Source organism: Sapajus apella, unplaced genomic scaffold, assembly GCF_009761245.1.
Source record: "Sapajus apella isolate SASKATOON/1434 unplaced genomic scaffold, GSC_monkey_1.0 scaffold44, whole genome shotgun sequence".
Taxonomy (NCBI): Eukaryota; Metazoa; Chordata; class Mammalia; order Primates; family Cebidae; genus Sapajus; species Sapajus apella.
Window position 1 is genome coordinate 737,195 of NW_022436984.1, and position 18,584 is coordinate 755,778.

The 18,584-nt window shown below is 50.1% G+C and overlaps 2 protein-coding genes, 1 long non-coding RNA gene and 2 other non-coding genes across 8 annotated transcripts; 3 read left to right on the forward strand and 2 right to left on the reverse strand.

Annotated features, from left to right (window-relative positions):
- Positions 1-200: 200 nt before the first annotated feature.
- On the forward strand, positions 201-289 carry TRNAY-GUA. The gene is given in 2 exon segments: positions 201-237; positions 254-289. It is a non-coding gene; the product is annotated as a tRNA-Tyr (tRNA).
- Positions 290-632: 343 nt separating this feature from the next.
- Positions 633-705, forward strand: TRNAA-AGC. Its single transcript has one exon. It is a non-coding gene; the product is annotated as a tRNA-Ala (tRNA).
- Positions 706-1,048: 343 nt separating this feature from the next.
- AGBL5 (ATP/GTP binding protein like 5) lies at positions 1,049-16,654 on the forward strand. 4 transcript variants are annotated; one of them, XR_004276005.1, is made up of 16 exons: positions 1,085-1,214; positions 2,321-2,581; positions 2,830-3,001; positions 3,325-3,488; positions 4,011-4,188; positions 4,452-4,630; positions 5,059-5,515; positions 6,020-6,189; positions 6,532-6,667; positions 7,323-7,525; positions 8,114-8,328; positions 13,523-13,678; positions 14,670-14,782; positions 15,096-15,142; positions 15,614-15,747; positions 16,123-16,654. XR_004276005.1 is itself a non-coding variant. In XM_032301273.1 (15 exons), exons 2-15 carry the CDS (start codon positions 2,367-2,369, stop codon positions 16,292-16,294), a joined length of 2,664 nt encoding a protein of 887 aa, XP_032157164.1. In that variant the 5' UTR covers positions 1,049-1,214; positions 2,321-2,366; the 3' UTR covers positions 16,295-16,654. The 4 variants fall into 4 exon arrangements, 3 of the variants coding, with proteins under 3 accessions (XP_032157164.1, XP_032157166.1, XP_032157165.1); XM_032301273.1 differs by lacking the exon at positions 15,096-15,142 and having other exon boundaries at positions 1,049-1,214; XM_032301275.1 differs by lacking the exon at positions 16,123-16,654 and having other exon boundaries at positions 15,614-15,877.
- LOC116566764 lies at positions 6,009-14,674 on the reverse strand. Its single transcript, XR_004276006.1, has 3 exons — positions 14,185-14,674; positions 11,853-11,905; positions 6,009-6,229 (listed from the first exon to the last, which is right to left on the reverse strand). It is a non-coding gene; the product is annotated as an uncharacterized LOC116566764 (long non-coding RNA).
- Positions 16,503-17,756, reverse strand: OST4 (oligosaccharyltransferase complex subunit 4, non-catalytic). Its single transcript, XM_032301276.1, has 3 exons — positions 17,601-17,756; positions 17,353-17,490; positions 16,503-16,755 (listed from the first exon to the last, which is right to left on the reverse strand). The coding sequence occupies exon 2, from the start codon at positions 17,487-17,489 to the stop codon at positions 17,376-17,378; it is 114 nt and encodes a 37-aa protein (XP_032157167.1). The 5' UTR covers position 17,490; positions 17,601-17,756; the 3' UTR covers positions 16,503-16,755; positions 17,353-17,375.
- Between the last annotated feature and the right edge of the window lie 828 nt (positions 17,757-18,584).

An 18,584-nucleotide genomic window follows, 5' to 3' on the forward strand; every position in this document is an offset into this window, starting at 1 on the left:
GGTCTTCGTTCTGGGCTAGGAATCCGGACTTTGGGCAGCGTCTTTTCCTTGCCTTTGAGTCTCCGGTTTCCTCCGCTCTGTGAGGCTCCCAGGGGCTGCCGCCGTGGCAGGGTCCCTCAGCTGGAGAGAGCTGGGGTTCTGGCCGGATGAGATTGTAGTAAGCATTAGAGGGCTATCAGCAGCTCGGTGTATCAGCGGAGCCTTCGATAGCTCAGTTGGTAGAGCGGAGGACTGTAGTGGAGGCAATACGGTAATCCTTAGGTCGCTGGTTCGATTCCGGCTCGAAGGACTTCGTACATTTTTAGCCTCAATTTAATTCAACTACTCCATAAGAAGACCAGCTTTAGAGGTCTCTTGTGACTTAGCAGGAGTATTGCCGTTATTCCATAGGACACGTAGTACGTAGTGTACAGTAACGCTCTCTTGTGCGTTCCATGTAGACTTGTTAACACGTGTTTCCGAGCAAGGCTTTCTGCTTAAGCGTATGATTATATGCCTGATTTTTAGAATCTTGCACATGAATGCCACTGTACTGTATTCTGCTAAATAAATATCCTGAACTGTGTTGATCCACGGGTTGGTGAACAGTGCGGTGAACCTATAAGGCAAAGGGAAGGAAGGCAGCGGCAGGCGGGGGATTAGCTCAAATGGTAGAGCGCTCGCTTAGCATGCGAGAGGTAGCGGGATCGATGCCCGCATCCTCCACTTGGCTTTTTGCGTCCCTCACACTAGAGAACACAAAGTGAGAGGGAGCCCCGGCCCACTGGGCTGTGTATCATTTTGGAGGCAGAAGCCCGTTAAGCGATGAAGAGCTTCGCATGATATCTTTTTGTTTTGCAGGTGAGTCTCAGTTTCTGTCACTTTATCTTTCCCGCCTCCCGGCAGGCAGGACGTTAACCGTCTTACGGGAAGACCCTGCTAGAACCCTCCGGCCGCGCCTGCCAGCCAGAGAACCCCCAGACGGCTCTCGCTCAGGTACCCACTAACGTGCGAGGAACCCTACGAGCTGACCAATGATAGCGAGCTTTACTGGGCGAGTCGCCAGCTGCAGTTGCGGCCAATAGGCGAGAGACTTCTTGTTTCCTGGCAGAGCGGGGTCCCGGCACCGCGGCGCTCGGGTTTTTTTGGGGACCCGGGTGGAGGGCCCAGGTGCCGGGGCCCGAGGTGCGGCCTCGCTAGCGGGAGAGGGAGCGGGATCACCGGCCCGGAGAGAGGTGAGGGGCTCTGCGCGGACTGCGGGCCTCGCCAGCTCCGGCCCCGCCCCCTTCTCTCAGCCCCTTCAGCCCGAGCCCCTCGAAGGCCACCCCGCCCCTCCCCGCCCCCGGCCCGGCTTTCGCGGCCCCGCCCCTGCCCCGCTCCTCAGCCAACCCCCTGACCCCCTAGGCCCTGCCTGCCTAAACCCCTGCCGCGGTAGTCCGTCTCGACCCCCCTCCCATGCCTCCCAGTCCCACCCTGCCCATGGCAAGCCCGCTTGGTGTGACCGCCCTTCGGGAGTCGAAGGTAGAGAAGCCAGCCTCCTGCCCCTGAGTGGGACTCTAGCAGCCCACTGCTTTTAGGGGTGCTCAGAACACCCGTTACTCACCCACAACTACTAGAGTAGCTTTCGCAGGGTGCAGTGCTTACGGGACGGAGGGGGGTGGAAACAGACCCGTGTCCTGGCTGGAATGGAGCTCCAGTCGCTAGGTGAGCCCAGTTGCCTTTGGCTTGGCAGAGGCCACGCTTTTATAGTTTTCCTCCATACTAGGCATAAGGTAGGAACAAAAAAGCAAGAACCAATCCTTCCAGGGCTCAGGGGAGCAACACCAGAATGTCCGTTCAGTACTTGTGAGGGCCGAGGCTGGAGAGAGGACTACCCGTTTACACTCAGAACCTCGGTTCCTCTCTGCTCTGTGCTGGAGAGTGCAGAGCCAGAGATCCAGAACGGCCCATCTCTAAAGGTGGCCATGTATGGTGGTGAGTGTATCTTGGCTAGGTCTGCGAAATCTGACCTCTCTGATTATATTCTCTAATCTTCGGGCTGCGAAGCAGCTGAGAGTCTAGCGTTTTTCAACATAGTTAAGCCATTGAGTATTTTATTTGGGAACAGCCAAGCTAAAGTAAAATGGGGTCCCTTTAGGTCATTTGCAATCCTCAGTGTGGGGGTACAGAGTGCTGCTTTCTCTTGGCCTTTACTGGAAGACCACTTCTGTGTTTTCTAAAGTGGAGTCTTTTGTTTCGTAGGGCACTCCCTAAGAATAGCTCTTACTTATCCAGAGATACCCCAAAAACGCTTCCATTTGTCTTCCCTTTCCTTCTTAACCCAACCCTTGTTTTTCCCCAGCTCTCAGGGCCAGAGTGGGGCAGAAGGATGCTTTCCCAGCCCCACCATGGAGCTGCGCTGTGGGGGATTGCTGTTCAGTTCTCGCTTTGATTCGGGGAATCTAGCCCACGTGGAGAAGGTGGAATCTTTGTCCAGTGATGGGGAAGGGGTAGGAGGTGGGGCGTCAGCCCCGACCAGTGGCATTGCCTCTTCACCTGACTATGAATTCAATGTGTGGACCCGACCAGACTGTGCTGAAACCGAATTTGAGAATGGGAACAGGTATGTGGAAAGAAACGGAGGGTGGAAGAAGGCTGAGAGAGAGAATGTCCGGGTCTCCAAACCCATGCTTCAGTTAGTCCTTTGACTTACCTGTTCATACCAGCATACTGCCCATCCTCTTCTGACCCGTCTTCCCTCCTTTCTCCTTGCCAAATAGCCCTTTCCCGTTTGGCTGGCTCCAGCTCTCCCACAGATCCTATCTCCAACCCTTCCATATATAATGACATCTTGCTTACTCTGGCCCTCAGGTCATGGTTCTACTTTAGCGTACGGGGAGGAACTCCAGGAAAACTCATCAAGATCAACATTATGAACATGAACAAGCAGAGCAAGCTGTATTCCCAAGGCATGGCCCCCTTTGTGCGCACACTGCCCACACGGCCACGCTGGGAACGCATTCGAGACCGGCCCACCTTTGAGGTAAATTCTCCATGAGGAGGAAAGAAAGACTTCAGCGCTGAAAACAGAGAGGAAAGTAAAGCATTTTTTTCCTTGATAAATGTATGAGGCAGGTGGGACAGCAGGTATAAGTATCAGCTTTTCCTCCAGTGTTAGCTGGAGTCTAAGATGAGCCCCTGCCTCAGGAAGCCTAGAAGGAGCCACTTGTCATATAGAAAGTGTCAGAGGGAGGGAAGCTGGTAAAGGCAGTAAGGGTGTGAGGTCAGTTCCTGGTGGTCCCAGTAGGAACTCAGTTTTGATGACGATGGCATGTTGCCCCTCCCTTTTCCTCCTCTGCTCCTCAGATGACAGAGACGCAGTTTGTGTTATCCTTTGTTCACCGTTTCGTAGAGGGCCGTGGGGCCACCACCTTCTTCGCCTTCTGCTACCCCTTCTCCTACAGTGACTGCCAGGATTTGCTAAACCAGCTAGACCAGCGCTTTCCAGAGAATCACCCTACCCATAGCAGGTGCCAACCCCATTCTTACTCCTGCCACAGTCCCGGATCAGACAGCACCCCCAATACTTCTAGAATTTGCCCTTAGAGCTCTGAAGCAAAATTTTATGTCTTTTTTTCTGTACAGAAAAAATGGGGCTTTGAGGACCTTTGATAACTCTGTTTCTGTATGACCATGATCTCAGCATATCAACACCTACCCTCCACTCTTTCACCTGCCCAGACCTCTAAGTAGCCCAGCTCTCATCAGTTATCCATAGTTTAGCCACCACTGTGTCACTCAGCACACCTTTTTTATCTGCCCTGCACAGAGAACAGCTCCAACTACATCATCTATGCTAGGAAGCCATAACCTGGGGAAAAACAAATTCACCCTTTCCTGTACTCTGCATTCTGGCAACGTAAACCCACTCAAATCCTTAGCCTCCTTTAGCATCATGAGGAACTATAAGGCACCCCTGGGCTGTGACAAGGCCTACCTCTTGCTAGGACTTTAGGGACTTTTCCTGGTTTAATGATTTTTTTTCCCTGTAGCCCCCTGGATACCATCTATTATCATCGGGAGCTCCTTTGCTATTCTCTGGATGGACTTCGTGTAGATCTGTTGACGATTACTTCCTGCCATGGGCTTCGAGAAGATCGAGAGCCCCGTCTAGAGCAGCTATTTCCTGATACCAGCACCCCTCGACCATTCCGTTTCGCAGGCAAGAAGGTGAGTGGAAATAGCATAAAGGTAGTTCTTTGGCCTTTCTCTAGCACAAGATACTGTTGATAAAGACTATGTTGTCCCTAGGCATCTTGAACACAGCTTCTCCCTGCAACCTGTGGCAACGGTGATGGCCCCTGCTCCACTGGCAGACTCAGCCAACTGGAAATCCAGCGGCTATTCCTGCCTCATCCATGCCACCGCCCATATACTGTCAAAGTAGAACTATAGGGTAACTGACTTAATGTCTGCTCTTCTCTCTACCTCAGATATTCTTCTTAAGCAGCAGAGTACACCCAGGGGAGACTCCATCTAGCTTTGTCTTCAATGGCTTTCTGGACTTCATTCTCCGACCTGATGACCCCCGGGCCCAAACCCTACGTCGCCTCTTTGTCTTTAAGCTGATTCCCATGTTGAACCCCGATGGTGTGGTCCGGGGACACTACCGGTAAGTGGCTTCCCCAGCCTGTCTGGACTGTTCCCATTCCCCCTCATGCCCTGCATCTCAGTGAAATGCTGTCAGCCTTCTGGCTTCTGCTGTGTTCCCAATCCTCTTGCACCCTAATAAAGGCAAGCCCATCTCATCTTCCTGAGAAAGCATGAGATCACATCTAGTGGCACTTCCAGAAAGGAGCCAAACTAGGATGACTGCAGGCCCATCTGGGTGGAGGCAGCTACCCTGAGGAAGCTCCTTAGGTTTCTATGGTAAGGGTGACAGCAGATCAAAGAGAGGCCCTGTCTTCAATTCTTTCTTTCCTAATGCAGCTTCAGCCTCTCATTTGATAAGTCAGTCTACAGTCTACTTTTCCTCTACTCTAGTGTCTCCTTCAGTGGCCCAGTCTTCTAGACCCTGCTTCAGTCCTTGTTTTCCTATAGCACAGACTCACGTGGAGTGAATCTGAACCGTCAGTACCTGAAGCCTGATGCCGTCCTGCACCCGGCCATCTATGGGGCCAAAGCTGTGCTTCTCTACCACCACGTGCACTCTCGTCTGAACTCCCAGAGTTCCTCTGAGCACCAGCCCAGTCCCCGTCTCCCTCCTGATGCTCCTCTTTCTGACCTGGAGAAAGCCAACAATCTCCAAAATGAAGCTCACCGTGGGCACTCAGCCGATGGGGATAACGCTGAAGGCTGGAAACAAACAGAGCCAGCAGAACAGAAGCCCAACAGTGTGTGGATTATGCCACAACAGTCTGCAGGGCTTGAAGAGCCAGCCCCTGACACCATCCCCCCAAAAGAGAGTGGTGTTGCTTACTATGTGGACCTGCATGGACATGCTTCCAAAAGGGGCTGTTTCATGTACGGAAACAGCTTTAGTGATGAGAGCACCCAGGTGGGAGTCCTAAGAATGTCATGTGAGTGTGGGAAGTGTTGCTGGTTAGGAGATGGGGTTGGGCCATGAACAGATAGTCTTAGGTAGCCTTCTAGCAGGAAGGCCTGTGGAGACTACCTCTGAAAAAGCTTTGAAGGGCCAAAAAAGATGGCACAGGGGCCTTATGTCTCAATCATTATATCATGACATTTTATTAAGGGTCAAGCTAACGAACAGCATTATAGTATTTGCTAGAGTCTGGGAATCCAGAGAAGGAAAATTTTGCATTGTTGGAGGGAAGAAGCTAAAAGCTAAAAAAAAAAAAAAAAAATAGAATTGCTTCCCAACACCTAGAAATAATATCAACCTGAGAATTCAAGCAGCACTGATTACTGTTGATGGTTGTGATGATATCTGCTGTGTATTAAGTCACATGGTCCCACACTTGCCATCTCTTCCTTGCCCCTTGTCCCTTCTTTGTCTCTGTCTCTCCTTCTGAGTTGACTCTTTTTCTTCCCCAAACAGGTGGAAAACATGCTGTATCCAAAGCTCATCTCCTTGAACTCGGCCCACTTCGACTTCCAGGGTTGCAATTTCTCAGAGAAGAATATGTATGCCCGAGACCGCAGAGATGGCCAGTCCAAAGAGGGAAGCGGCCGAGTCGCAATCCACAAAGCCTCAGGGATAATCCACAGGTTGGATGGAAGCTGGGATATAGTTCATGAAATAGCTTCCCTAAAGAAAACAAAACCCAGTCCAGGGTGTTTGAGAGAGAGGGGACCACCTAAGTCTTCTTAAAAAAGAGCCTCACAATTAGCATTATTGTCTTTAGTCTAGGACTCTAGTTTGGGGGGATTCCCTGGGTATATGGTAGAATACCAAGGTCAGCTGCTGCTAGTTGCTATGGATCATTAGCACTTCCATGGTGTTCACTTTTTTTCCAAGTGATTGCCTCCTTAGACCATCTAACCTGTCCTTTATGGTTCTGTCCTGATATCTGTTCAGGCAGGACACTCATAAAGGTCTTTATGTCTTAGCTACACACTTGAATGCAACTACAACACTGGACGCTCAGTAAACAGCATCCCTGCTGCCTGCCATGACAATGGGCGCGCCAGCCCCCCTCCCCCACCGGCTTTCCCCTCCAGATACACTGTGGAACTATTTGAGCAGGTATGAATACATGGTGTAAGTGGGAAAAGGGGGAACCTTAAAGTCTGGAAAGGCCTTCACTCCTAATGCCTGACTCTAAGGTCCTTTGAAGAGATATTCATCACTATGGCCCTCTCGCCACTATGGTTATTTTCTTCCATTAACAGGAGCATAACTATAACTATAATAGTATAGAAAGGATGAACGGGCACTATATCTGACCCCACATCACAGAGAATGCCCTAGCACATCTGAGTCAGATTCTTTGCCCCTGGGTTTATCTTTCTCATTCTACTGGGTTTATTAATTCCTGGGCTCAAACGCACCCTGACTGCAGTGGTCTTGATGATTCCCATTATCCTAGGACACATAAGAGTACAAACAGCTGCAGGTTACAGAAGGAATTCAAAACCCTTTCCTGCTGGGAGAATTCCTTCATGGTGCTAGCCAGAAAGGACACACCCCTGCCCCCATAATGGATGAGGGCTCCCAAATGGGCTTAGGGAACAGCTCCAAATCCATTTACAGTAAACAGCCTGGGAACAAAGGTTAGGACATCCAATGAGCAAATTATAGGTCTGGCCCCTCCTTCCCTTCCATTGTGCTGTGTACCACCCCAAGATAGCAGCCTGCATGGGAGGACTAGCATGCTGAGCCAAACTGGACTCCCCTACAGGTGGGAAGAGCTATGGCCATCGCAGCTCTGGACATGGCAGAATGTAATCCGTGGCCCCGAATTGTGCTGTCAGAGCACAGCAGCCTTACTAATCTACGGGCCTGGATGCTGAAACATGTACGCAACAGCCGAGGCCTAAGCAGCACTCTGAATGTGGGTGTCAACAAGAAGAGGGGCCCACGAACTCCACTCAAAAGTCACAAGTAAGGCCAGCAAAATAGGAGGGAGAAAGGATAGGAGAGTGGGACAGGGCTCTGGAGCTAGGAGTTCCAAGGGATTTATATATCTTCCCTCCTCCTCAAAGTGCCAAATGGCAAATATTTTTAGGGTAAATTAAAATTAGTAAGATTAGTTTATTTTTTGAGAATGGGATCCTCTTCCTTTTTACTCTGAGCTACATACATCTACGAGATCTGAGTGTCAGGCTAGGGATTCCCTGCTCCAGAGTCTTACACAAAATCAAATATAATTGCAGTGGGGCAGGCCACAACTTCCAAGGGTTGTGAATGACTGACTGAAGGGAGTTGAAGGGTCAGTGCCAAGGCAGTAGGGGGGAAATTCATTGGGAGATAAAGCTGCTCAGGGATGGCCCTTATGACATTTTGAGATTAGCTGGTATAACCCAGGTTGGATACTTCATCCATGGACATGAATTCCTCACTTCTCTCTTGGAACGGGTCCCTGTGCCTTTTTACCCCATAGGTGAAGCTTTACTTAGCATCAAATCCTAGGGAAAGCCTTAGGACACAACCTTCCTGGCCCAGGGTTAACTGGCATCTGCTTCTTTGCAGTGGGTTGCCTGTTTCCTGCTCCAAAAACACCTTGAGCCGGGCACGAAGTTTTAGCACTGGCACAAGTGCTGGTGGTAGCAGCAGCAGCCAACAAAATTCTCCACAGATGAAGAATTCCCCCAGCTTTCCTTTTCATGGCAGTCGGCCTGCAGGGCTGCCAGGCCTGGGCTCTAGCACCCAAAAGGTCACCCACCAGGTGCTGGGCCCCGTCAGAGGTAAGCCAGTCTGGAAGCCCCTGCAACATGTGTTTGGTTGTTTGGGGCATTGCTGGGGGAAGTAAAAATTTGAAGATATACTCTTGGCCCAGGACCAAGGGGTGAATCAATAAAATTAGTTTGTAGCAGAACCTGTGGCCTCTCCTATGACCTTGGTGTTCCCTGCGGCATGATTCCAGAGCGGTATTGTGTATGGCCACAGGGGGACATCTGAGTATCTGGGCTTGAGTGCATGCTAGGAACCAGGGGATTTTCCAAGGATGAAATATTAGCTGAAGCAGTGCCAAACAGGACATGAAGCTTCCATGTCAAGGACAGCGTCAATCTGTCTTCATGGAGGCAGTTAAAGGAATGTCCTCAGAATCCAAATTGCAGCACTGTAGAATGATGGGGACTTTTATCTGTGGTCTTTATGGGCTGAAATTGTTCCTGACTTCAGAGCTCACTACGAAAGTGGTATCAGGCTGGAACTGACATGACATGGAATTCCTTCATCAGCATCGTAAGTTCTCCTTTCCTGACTACAAAGGGAAATAGTAAAGAGCCTTTTCTAGGTTATCACTGGAATATTCTAGGCCGCCCCCCTTTTTTTTTTTGAGACAGAGTTTCACTCTTGTTGCCCAGGATGCAGTGCAATGGTGCCGTCTCGGCTCACTGCAACCTCCGCCTCCTAGGTTCAAGTGATTCTCCCACCTCAGCCTCCCAAGTAGCTGAGATTACAGATGCCTACCACCACACCCAGTTAATTTTCTGTATTTTTAGTAGAGATGGGGTTTCACTATGTTGGCCAGGCTGGTCTTGAACTCCTGACCTCAGGTGCCCCTCCCAAAGTGCTGGGATTATAGGCATGAGTCACCGCGCCCGTCTAGGCACTATTTAATCACTATTTTATTGACATCCTCCCTGCCCCACTTCCATTGCACAACACTGTACTGAGCTCCTTGAGGCGAAGGACATGTATTCTATTTCTCTGTTACTTCCCCCTACTGATAGAAAATATGCACAGTCAGTACTAAGTAATTCCTGGTTGATTGGCTTGAAGCTTAATAGGGGTAACAGGACAGTAAATACAACATGAGGGTGCACACAGACTGTAAACATCCTAGGGGTTTGGGGAACAACTGTGGTAGATTAAACACAAGAGTAATTAACCAAAGAATGTTCAGTTAAGAAATAGTTTCAAGAATGGGTAGCACATAGTTTAACAGAAACATTCCCAAAGTGAGAAATGACAGCCAGGAGCAGGAACAGACCTAGAAACAGAGCTGGTGGGTGGAGAGGACAAAAAGCATGTATACTAGGTGGTATGCCAAAGGCCATGCCCATCACCAAGGAAATTAGGTAAAGAGAGTAGTTGAAATATCTTGGGAACAAGGATTATGAGCTTAACTGAGACAATGGCAACAATTGTGTTTCTAAGAATGGGAATAAATGTAAGAGACTGAACTGTGTAAGACACTGTCTGTGAACTGTACATATTGGACAGAAAAACAGGAGGTGAGATCACCAGAGCCAGTACCAGGGTCTGAGGAGAGATAAATGTAAGTATTAGAAAGAGAAGTGGCGGGATTCAGTGATGGTAGAAGACAGAAGAACTAAGAGGGCTTTAAGGCTACTTTTTCCACTGCAAACAAAAGCTTCAGGAAGTGTCTCCTAACACATCGAATTATGCCCTTAGCACCTAGTCCTGTGCCTGGCACTAAGTAAGTGATCAGCAAGTATTTGTTGAATGAATAAAAAGCAAGAAGTTGGGAACCAGATGAATGTTTGTCTCACCTTTCTACCCCTCAGAGGGCATAAATCAGGTCTGTGATTGTCCCAGGGATTCAGTAAGATCTGGAGTGCTACATGTAAGGACAGTTCCAAAGATGTTCGGATGACACACAGGACCTTGGTGCAAGTCAAATAACTGCTGCTCTAAATTGTGAGACCTTAGAACACCCATTCTGACTCATTCAAGGGGGGGGGGTCAGTCTCCCCTCAGACCTCTGCCCAGTACTATCCTACCACCCCCAAAATGGAACCTCTAGCTGGTTACCATAAGATACCATTTCATAACCTCTGGAGGCAAAGCTGATCACATCACTCTTGGTTGTTCTTTCTCCCTTGCATTTACCCTTTCCTGTGGTAGGGTGAAACTTTGTCCCTTAACATGGTTTCAACATGCCTCTGTGTGTAGATATTTCTCAAATTAACTCACTATTTCCTCTGTCAAGTCCATGATTTCTGCCTACTGTGTACTGTCAGCTGGACATCATCCTGACATCCATTTTAATCACAGAATTACTCAGATCTGGGCCCTAGACTATCTCTAAGTCATTGGGGGTGGCTAATGTTTTAGGTTATTTGACTGTGGCCGGTCTCTGACTTCTGTTATCCTATTGGCAACCTGTGCCATCTCTCAGTAGCCCCCTAACGTCTGGTTGTTTTTGACTCTTTGAGAGTCTCGTTCTGTCACCCAGGCTGGAGTGCAGTGGCGTGATCACAGCTGACTGCAACCTTCATGTCCCTGGCTCAAGTGATCCTCTAGCCTCAGCCTCCCTAGTAGCTGGGCCTACAGATGCACACCACCACACCTGGCTAATTTTTCTATTTTTTTTTTTTAGTAAACATGGGGTTTTGCCAAGTTGCCCAGGCTGGTCTCAAACTCCCAGACGCCAAGAGATCCAGCCGCTTCAGCCTCCCAAGGCATGTGAGCCACCATGGCTGGCATTTTTGACTCTTCACCATCTTAAATCTATAATTAGTACCCAGCACCTAAGCACATCTCATCATAGCTACAGTAGCTTCCATTTTGAGATCGCTTCCTTTTTTCTTTATTTATACAAGTATCCGTTTTTGTTTTTTTTTTTTCTCACTTTGGGACTTTTCTCTTTTTTTTTTTTTGAAACCATGTCACTTTGTCACCCAGGCTGGAGTGTAGTAGCCAGTCTTGGCTCACTGCGACCTCCATCTCCTGAGTTCAAGTGATTCTCGTGCTTCAGCCTCTGGAGTAGCTAGGATTACAGGCACTCGCCACCATGCCCAGCTAATTTTTGTATTTTTAGTAGAGACCAGGTTTCTCTATGTTGGCCAGGCTGGTCTCGAACTCCTGACCTCAAGTGATCCACCTGCCTCAGCCTCCCAAAGTGCTGAGATTACAGGCATGAGCCACCATGCCCCGCCTGGTTTGGGACCTTTCAAAAGTATTCTTGTCACTGCCTGCTAATTCCCAGTGTGACTGGGAAGATGAAGTTACTGTCACTTTTTAAGTTAGAGGATTTTTGCATCCAACACGTTTATTAGGGGTCAGTTGGCATGTTGGCATCTCCAGTGAATTCAGTTCTATGAAGTTAACAGCCCATTCAGTTTGAGAGTATTTGGCACCTGCTGTTCCTCTGTGATGAGGAAGGACACGCCAAAGCTGCAAGCCTCCCTACCGCACACATTCACCATTTGCCCTCTGGACCCCACTCTTCAGAACTTGGAAGGCTCTAGACATGAGTGATCCAGAGACAGCTGCCCCAAAGAATATAATTATATACCTTTAGACTCTGCGAGATGATCGATCTAGCTCATGGTGTACAGCAGGTATCTGCTGTTCAAGTAAACAACACATTGATTAAGGTCTCTGATTTTTCAGGCAGTATTTTACAGGCACTGGGTTATATAGTGTTTGAGGCAACAAAGTCCCTACTCCCAAGAAACTCAAGTTCCACTTAGAAAGAATACTAGCTTATGTTTATTGAGTACTATGTGCCCATAAGTACTTTACACATTCTAACTTAAACAGAAACCATAAACTACTAGCCACTCAAACGAAGGATGAAGGTAATGAGGAGAGGACAATTAATTCTGCCCGTAATGGTCAAGTAAGCTTCAGAGAGGTAACATTTGAGATGGGAAACCAAAGATGGTCATGGTTTCACTAGAAAAGGAAACAGTTCCAGAGGAACCACACACAACTAGTAGCCACATGGGCTATAGCAGAGGGTATGAAGGATCAAATCAGCATCCTACTAAGCACGTGTAGACTGGAACTACAGTAGGCAAAGCTTTGAATATGTGGCATTCAAAGATTTAGACTTTAGAAGATCTTCAAGCACAGTGCAATGGCTCCTACCTATAATCCCAGCACTTTGGGAACTGAGGTAGGAGGATTGCCTGAGCCCAAGAGTTCCAGACCAGCCTGGGCAACATGGCAAGACTCCACCTCTAAAAAAATTAAAAATTAGCTGGGCTTGGTAGCGTTACCTGTTGTCCCAGCTACTTGGGATGCAGGAGGTCAAGTCTGCAGTGAACCATGTTCATGCCACCATACTACAGCCTAGGTGACAGAAAATGCAGAGATAGAATTGCAGGATTTAATTACACAAATGCAAATCTAAGGGAGGAGTATAAAGATGAAACAAGGTTTTCCACCAAGACAAGGAGAATGAAAGAAAGGGAATGAGTTTTGTTTTGTCAAGGGGACTTTTGGGAAGAAATTTCCAGTGGACAGTTAGAACTGGATTTCAGGAGAAAAGGGGTAGAGAGTGATTTCAGAGTTTAAGATTAAGTAGAGCAAGAGACGCCCAAGGACAGAATGGTGGGGAAGACTTGACATTTAAGGGGCAGGAAGAACAGCTGGAAGGGAAGCAATTAGTGGTAGGAGGGGAACCAAGGAAAGCTGTGTTAGCCAAGCTCAGTAGCTTCTTTGCCAAAAGAATGAACTGGGCCAGGTATGCTGGCTCACACCTGCAATCCCAACACTTTGGGAGGCCAAGGTGGGTGGATCTCTTGAGCCTAGGAGTTCAAGACCAGCCTGGGCAAAACCCCATCTCTACTAAAAATACAAAAAATTAGTTGGGCATGGTGGCAGGCACCTATAGTGCCAGCTACTCAGGAGGCTGAAGTGGAAGGATCACCTAAGCTGGTAGGTTGAGGCTGCAGTGAGCCATGATTGTGCCATTGTACACTTCTTCAGCCTGGGTGACAGAGTGGAAACCTTGTCTCAAAAAATAAAACAGAAAAAAAACTGGCAGGATGAAGGCTGATGGAGAACTGGATAATTGCAATAAATAGTAGAATAGTTACTGTAGGAGAGGGATGTGGGTCTGACGACAAGCTTGAAAAACAGGCATCTTTTGACCACGGGAGCCAGCAAGTCGGTGAAGGCTGCCTCATAGTGCCCCACTTACTTGCCCTTTTATCTGCTTGTATCTCTTCCACTCAGAGCCCCGAAGCCAGGACAGGAGACGGCGGCAGCAGCCACTGAACCATCGTCCTCCTGCAGGCAGCCTGGCTCCATCCCCAGCTCCTGCTAGTTTTGGCCCAGCCTCCTCACACAAGCTGGGCTCCTGTCTACTGCCCGATTCACTCAACATACCAGGTCTGTACCTGTTGCCACTGAAATCTGGGCTGGCCAGCCTCCTCCATAACCAGCCCAGGTTCTTTAGTTGGGAGACCAGGGACATCAGTTATCTTCTTGGTATCCTAAACCTCTAACACTGGTGCCTTTGAATAGGCAGGTGGAATTTACTAATGTCTTTGTGTAATACAACAATAGTTCACATTTAATATGTGCCAGGCACTGCTCTACACACTTAATCTCATTTAATCCTCATTTTCCTCATTTGAGGAACCTGAGGACTTTGTCTACCTGCAAAGTGATACTTATGCAAGTTCCCTGACTTCAGGAGCTGGGCAACATTAGACAAGACAGGAGAATGAAAAAAACATAGATCTTTCACCTGTCAACACTGCCAAATGTTGTGTGTAGCCGTATCACTCACACAAAACTTAAGCCATCTCTTCTCCTTTTAAATTATAGACCCAGCTATCTAAAGGACTGGATGGGAATGATTCTAAGACTCTAGTCCAGCATGTTCTACTTACTCAGAGGCCCCTACTTCCAACCTGTCAATTCTCCTCAATGGGTAGCACTGAATCCACCAGTCCTAGATAGAGCTGACTTGATCCTCAAATGCTAAACATATGATTGGGGTAGGCCCTGCAGCGTATAAATTGACACAGGAGTTAAGCTTGGGTGCGTTCTGAGTCTAGCCTGGAGTTGCTGCTCCACCCCTTGGACGAGACTAGAGCCTCAACCAGGGGCAATTTTGCTGCCCAGGTGGCATCGGGCAACATCTGGAGACATTTTTGGTTGTTACATTGAGGAGGAGGGAGGTGAGGAAACCGAATATATTAGTTAGAGGCTAGGGATGCTGCTAAACATCCTACAATGCACAAGACCACTCCCCACAAAAAAGAATTATCCAGCCCAAAATGTCAACGTGCCAAGGTTGAGAAACCCTGATCGAAAGTAAGTTACCTCCTCTTGTCTGTGGCCCCAACCCTGATCAGTTTCCTCTGTTCCCTAGGGAGCAGCTGTTCACTCTTGTCCTCTGGGGACAAACCAGAACCTGTCATGGTAATTGGGAAAGGTCTGCTAGGGACTGGAGCTCAGATGCCCTGCATCAAGACTCGACTGCAGGTAATATTTTTGGTTCCTCCCCAGTCTCCAGCACAACTACTCTAGCAGAACCCAGCAATGCACTGTTCCTCTGGGTAGTGGGAGGGAAAATGCTCAGTACTGCTTTACTGCCTCTACCCCTGGCCACATCAGAGGGCTGCTCGGATGCCTGAGTGCTTGTCTGTCCAGTCCCCTTCCTGCCCTCCACCATCCCCATCAGCCAGGTCCCTTGCTTGCTTTTAGCCTGTGTCCCTGCCAGATATACCCCAACCTCAGCCTGCTAGCTTTGGCTTTCCCTGCCCCTCCCCTTAGCTTCTCCTCTCTTTCTGCCCAGACCTGCCCGAGGAGAGTTTCCGCCAGGAGGGGTCCCGGATTCCCCAGGTAACACATTTGGTTGCTGCTGCTAGGAACAGCCCTGCCACCAACTCCGATTCAGTCCAGATCCCCATGCTAGGTAAAGTTGAGTGTAGGCAGAAGCTGACTGGATGGGTGAAATGTATGCTGCTCTGGCAGGGGCTGAGGCACAGAAGGCTCTGAGAGAGGTCTACCAGCCCTCCACTATCTTTCTAGAGTATTTCTCTACTCAACCAGACCTTAGCCGTGGTGTTGCCATGGTGGGTAAATGCTGGATCCTTTTGCCACCCCTAGTTATGTAGACTTGGAGTGCAGTCATGGACTGAATCCAGGACTTCTCTGGCTATTATCTTGTCTCACTCTTTCAGCTAGAATTCAATGTCCCAGTACCTCTGTTGATCCCCGTAACACTCTTATGCATGGAAATTCTAGGTGCAAACTAAAGCAAAAAAACTCATGGAAGAATCCAGTCTCTTAGCACACTCCCTGTCCACACAGGCTAGGCCCAGGTTGGGCCGGAGCTCACCGCCGACTCGCAGAGGGATGAAAGACTCTTCAGGTCCCACATCCCCTGTCCCCCGGACCAGGGAGAGCAGTGAGCTGGAGCCGGGACCCTGCTCTGCTACACCAGGGTGAGCACTGGGGTCCAATCCCTCACCCCACTCCTCACTTCTGTCACCTCATTCCCATTTCTGTCATTCAGAATAATTTTCTGCCTTCCCTACTCCTTGTGAGCACAAAGACTAAATGTACTTTAATTAAGAATCTAGTCCCTGATATCTTTTTTTCCCCCCACCATGGCCACAGTCTTCACTCCACAGGAAAAGAAAACAACTTTTAGTTAGGGCCTAAGGCCTAAGAGCATCAGACCACCGTGCAGTCACAATTTGTCCATCCTTACCCAGCATCATTTTGCTCCACTTCTTTTACCTCCCATCCCCTGGTTAGCAGAACAGAAGAGGAGCAGAGTTTTCACAACCCTGATTCCTCTCTCTTCTCTGTTGCAGGCTGCCTCGGGCCAGGCCCCCACGGCCCCGCTCTGCCCCTGCCTTTTCTCCTATATCCTGTAGTCTATCTGACTCCCCGTCCTGGAATTGTTACAGCGGGGGTCCCTTGGGCCAACCTGAGGTTTGTTTTGTCCCTAAATCTCCCCCACTCACTGTTTCTCCCCGGGTCTGATAATGCCTTTATGTTTAAGCCCACGATATAGCCCCAAGATGGGGTAACACAGTGGGAAATATGCTAGTTTGCCTCCAGGCTGCTGATTCCACGATAGCCGTTAAGTCCTTGGAATGCCAGCCACACTGTCCAAGGCATTACAGAGCATCACCTTGAAACAAGACAAAACAGGGACCTGCCACCCCTTCCCTCCCTCCGAAGCACAAGATTTTGGGACCACAAAAAAATATATCTATATTTTTATATTGGGGGGAGGGAGAAGGAAAGAAAGCAACCCCTAAACTGGGCCCTATTGAGTGGCAGCTTCTTGTTCCATAGGGTTAAGGAAGACTGAGGAAATAAAAGTTGTTTGGAAAAATCCAGGTGTAGTTGCTTTGTATGTTGTGATGGGTAGAAGGGATGAACTGAAGTGTGAAGGCCCCTCATACCCTCCATCTTGCCTCAGACTATGTCCTGGAATCCTAGAAAAAAGGGGGAAAGACCTGAGGTAAGGAAAATGCTGCAGCTTTCCTCCGGGGAATCCTTCAGGAAGTAACGCCCATCCATGTTCCCTTTACACTTGTGACCCATTACTTACGGCTGGCTCCCAACCCCCCCCAACCCCCCCCTTCCTTCTCTATAGTTTGGGTCTACAGCAGCCAACTCCTGGCCTCAGAACATGGAAACAGAATATTCTGTGTAAATAAGGCCTAAACAACCTGGAGAAAGTGAGGGCTATTTAACAGCCCAAATCCTCATACTTGGACGGTATCCTTGGTCCCTTCGTTCCTATTGGTGTTAATGCCTCCTTAACAACTGTACTCTCAACTTGGGCATCTACCTACTGGGGACCACAAGATGGGGTCTGTTAGGGTTAGGAAACTCTCTCCCATTCTAGCCGGGAACAGTTTAGGGGGAGGGGACAGCGCGCTCTCTACTCTGCAGATAAAGGGGCCCAGTTCTGGACTGTATCATGCTTGGCCCGACACTTGCTGATTGGAAGCTTCGAACCCTGCTGGCCCTGGCGCGGCCTCACCACTCCTCTCTGGGGGCTGGGCGCTACAGCCCCGGGCCGTTACCTGGGGCAGAGAAAGCGCCACTTTCATTCCTGCTTCTTGGGATTGTTGACGGCCACGTAGTGATAGAGAACGACAAGCAAGAAGAGCGACACGCCCAGCATGTTGGCGAAGATGGCGAGCTGCACGTCCGTGATCATCCTGCGGAGGAAAGAAGGACTGAGCCGCTGGCTGGCGCACTTCTCGCCCTCGCAAGGACCCGTCCTCAACCCACGGGCCAACCCTGCCGTGGGCGCCTGCGTGCCTCTCACCTGACCAGTCCGACTCGGCTCCGACGCCGCCTGCGAACAAGCCCGAGGTAGGAGACCTGGACCGGAACTTCGTAGCGCCAGCTCAGGCCCGAACCAGCCGCTTCCGGCGGGGGGCGCGGTCGGGACGGCCTCTCTAGCCCAGCCGTCTCGTCGGCTCCGCGTATTGCGCTCGCTCCCGGCCGCGATCAGCTGCGGTGGGAGGTCCAGCCCTAGGGGATGGGGCGGGGCCGCGGACGCGCGCCTGGGCCAGGCACCGCACAGCTGGCCGCAGCTGGCGTGGCCTGGGAGGCGGCTAGAGAAGCCGTGGGAGCCGCCTCCCCGGGGCCGAAGAGTGGGCTGGGGCGATGGTGCAGCGGCGGGGCGGCGAGCTACTCCAACCCCCTTCCGGCCCCGGCCCTCCGTACTGCTGCCCACCCTTCGCTTCCCGGCCCGGCCCAACCAGGTGCTTCCTTTGGGTCCTGCCCTCAGTGTCCTCTCCCTGGCTCGGGCAGCAGGGACGGGGGTGGGAGGCGGTGTAGAATGGGGACAGGGCTGGGGCTGCCGGGTGCTTCTTTCTCCGGCGCTAGCCTTCGTGACCCACATGCAACCTAGTAGAAAGATCCTGTCTGTGATCTGACCAGGGTCCGTCTTAGCCGGGCTCCCTCCCTCCACCCCACTCCCTGAAGTGGGCGTCGGAAATAGGGCGGACCCACCCGGAATCAAAACCCAAGCCTTGGGACTTCGGCCAAGTGGGAAATCACCCCCCGGATGTGAGGGAGTGAGAAGAGGAGGAATGGAGAAGGGGAGGAAGGGTTGGAACAAGCAAGAGGGGTCCTGGGTTCAGGACAGATTGGGTCGCAGAAGAGTAGGAAGAGCGGTGGCTGCGGGTACCCGAGGGTCTCTGGCGAGGGCAGAGGCACCCTGGAACTCTCCAAGCCTCTGCCCAGCCATAACTTTCTCCCCCCTCACTCCATGCTTTCTCAGCTTCACCATAAAAGGTAACGG

What these genes read in the sequence shown, in the direction of transcription:
- AGBL5 (XM_032301273.1), top strand. Translation starts at nt 2,367, where the DNA reads ATGGAGCTGCGCTGTGGGGGATTGCTGTTCAGTTCTCGCTTTGATTCG. An exon ending in TCCGTTTCGCAGGCAAGAAG is followed by an intron (nt 4,189 to 4,451) that starts GTGAGTGGAAAT and finishes TCTCTACCTCAG; the next exon opens with ATATTCTTCTTAAGCAGCAG. An exon ending in CCCTGCTCTGCTACACCAGG is followed by an intron (nt 15,748 to 16,122) that starts GTGAGCACTGGG and finishes TCTCTGTTGCAG; the next exon opens with GCTGCCTCGGGCCAGGCCCC.
- OST4 (XM_032301276.1), bottom strand. Translation starts at nt 17,489, where the DNA reads ATGATCACGGACGTGCAGCTCGCCATCTTCGCCAACATGCTGGGCGTG.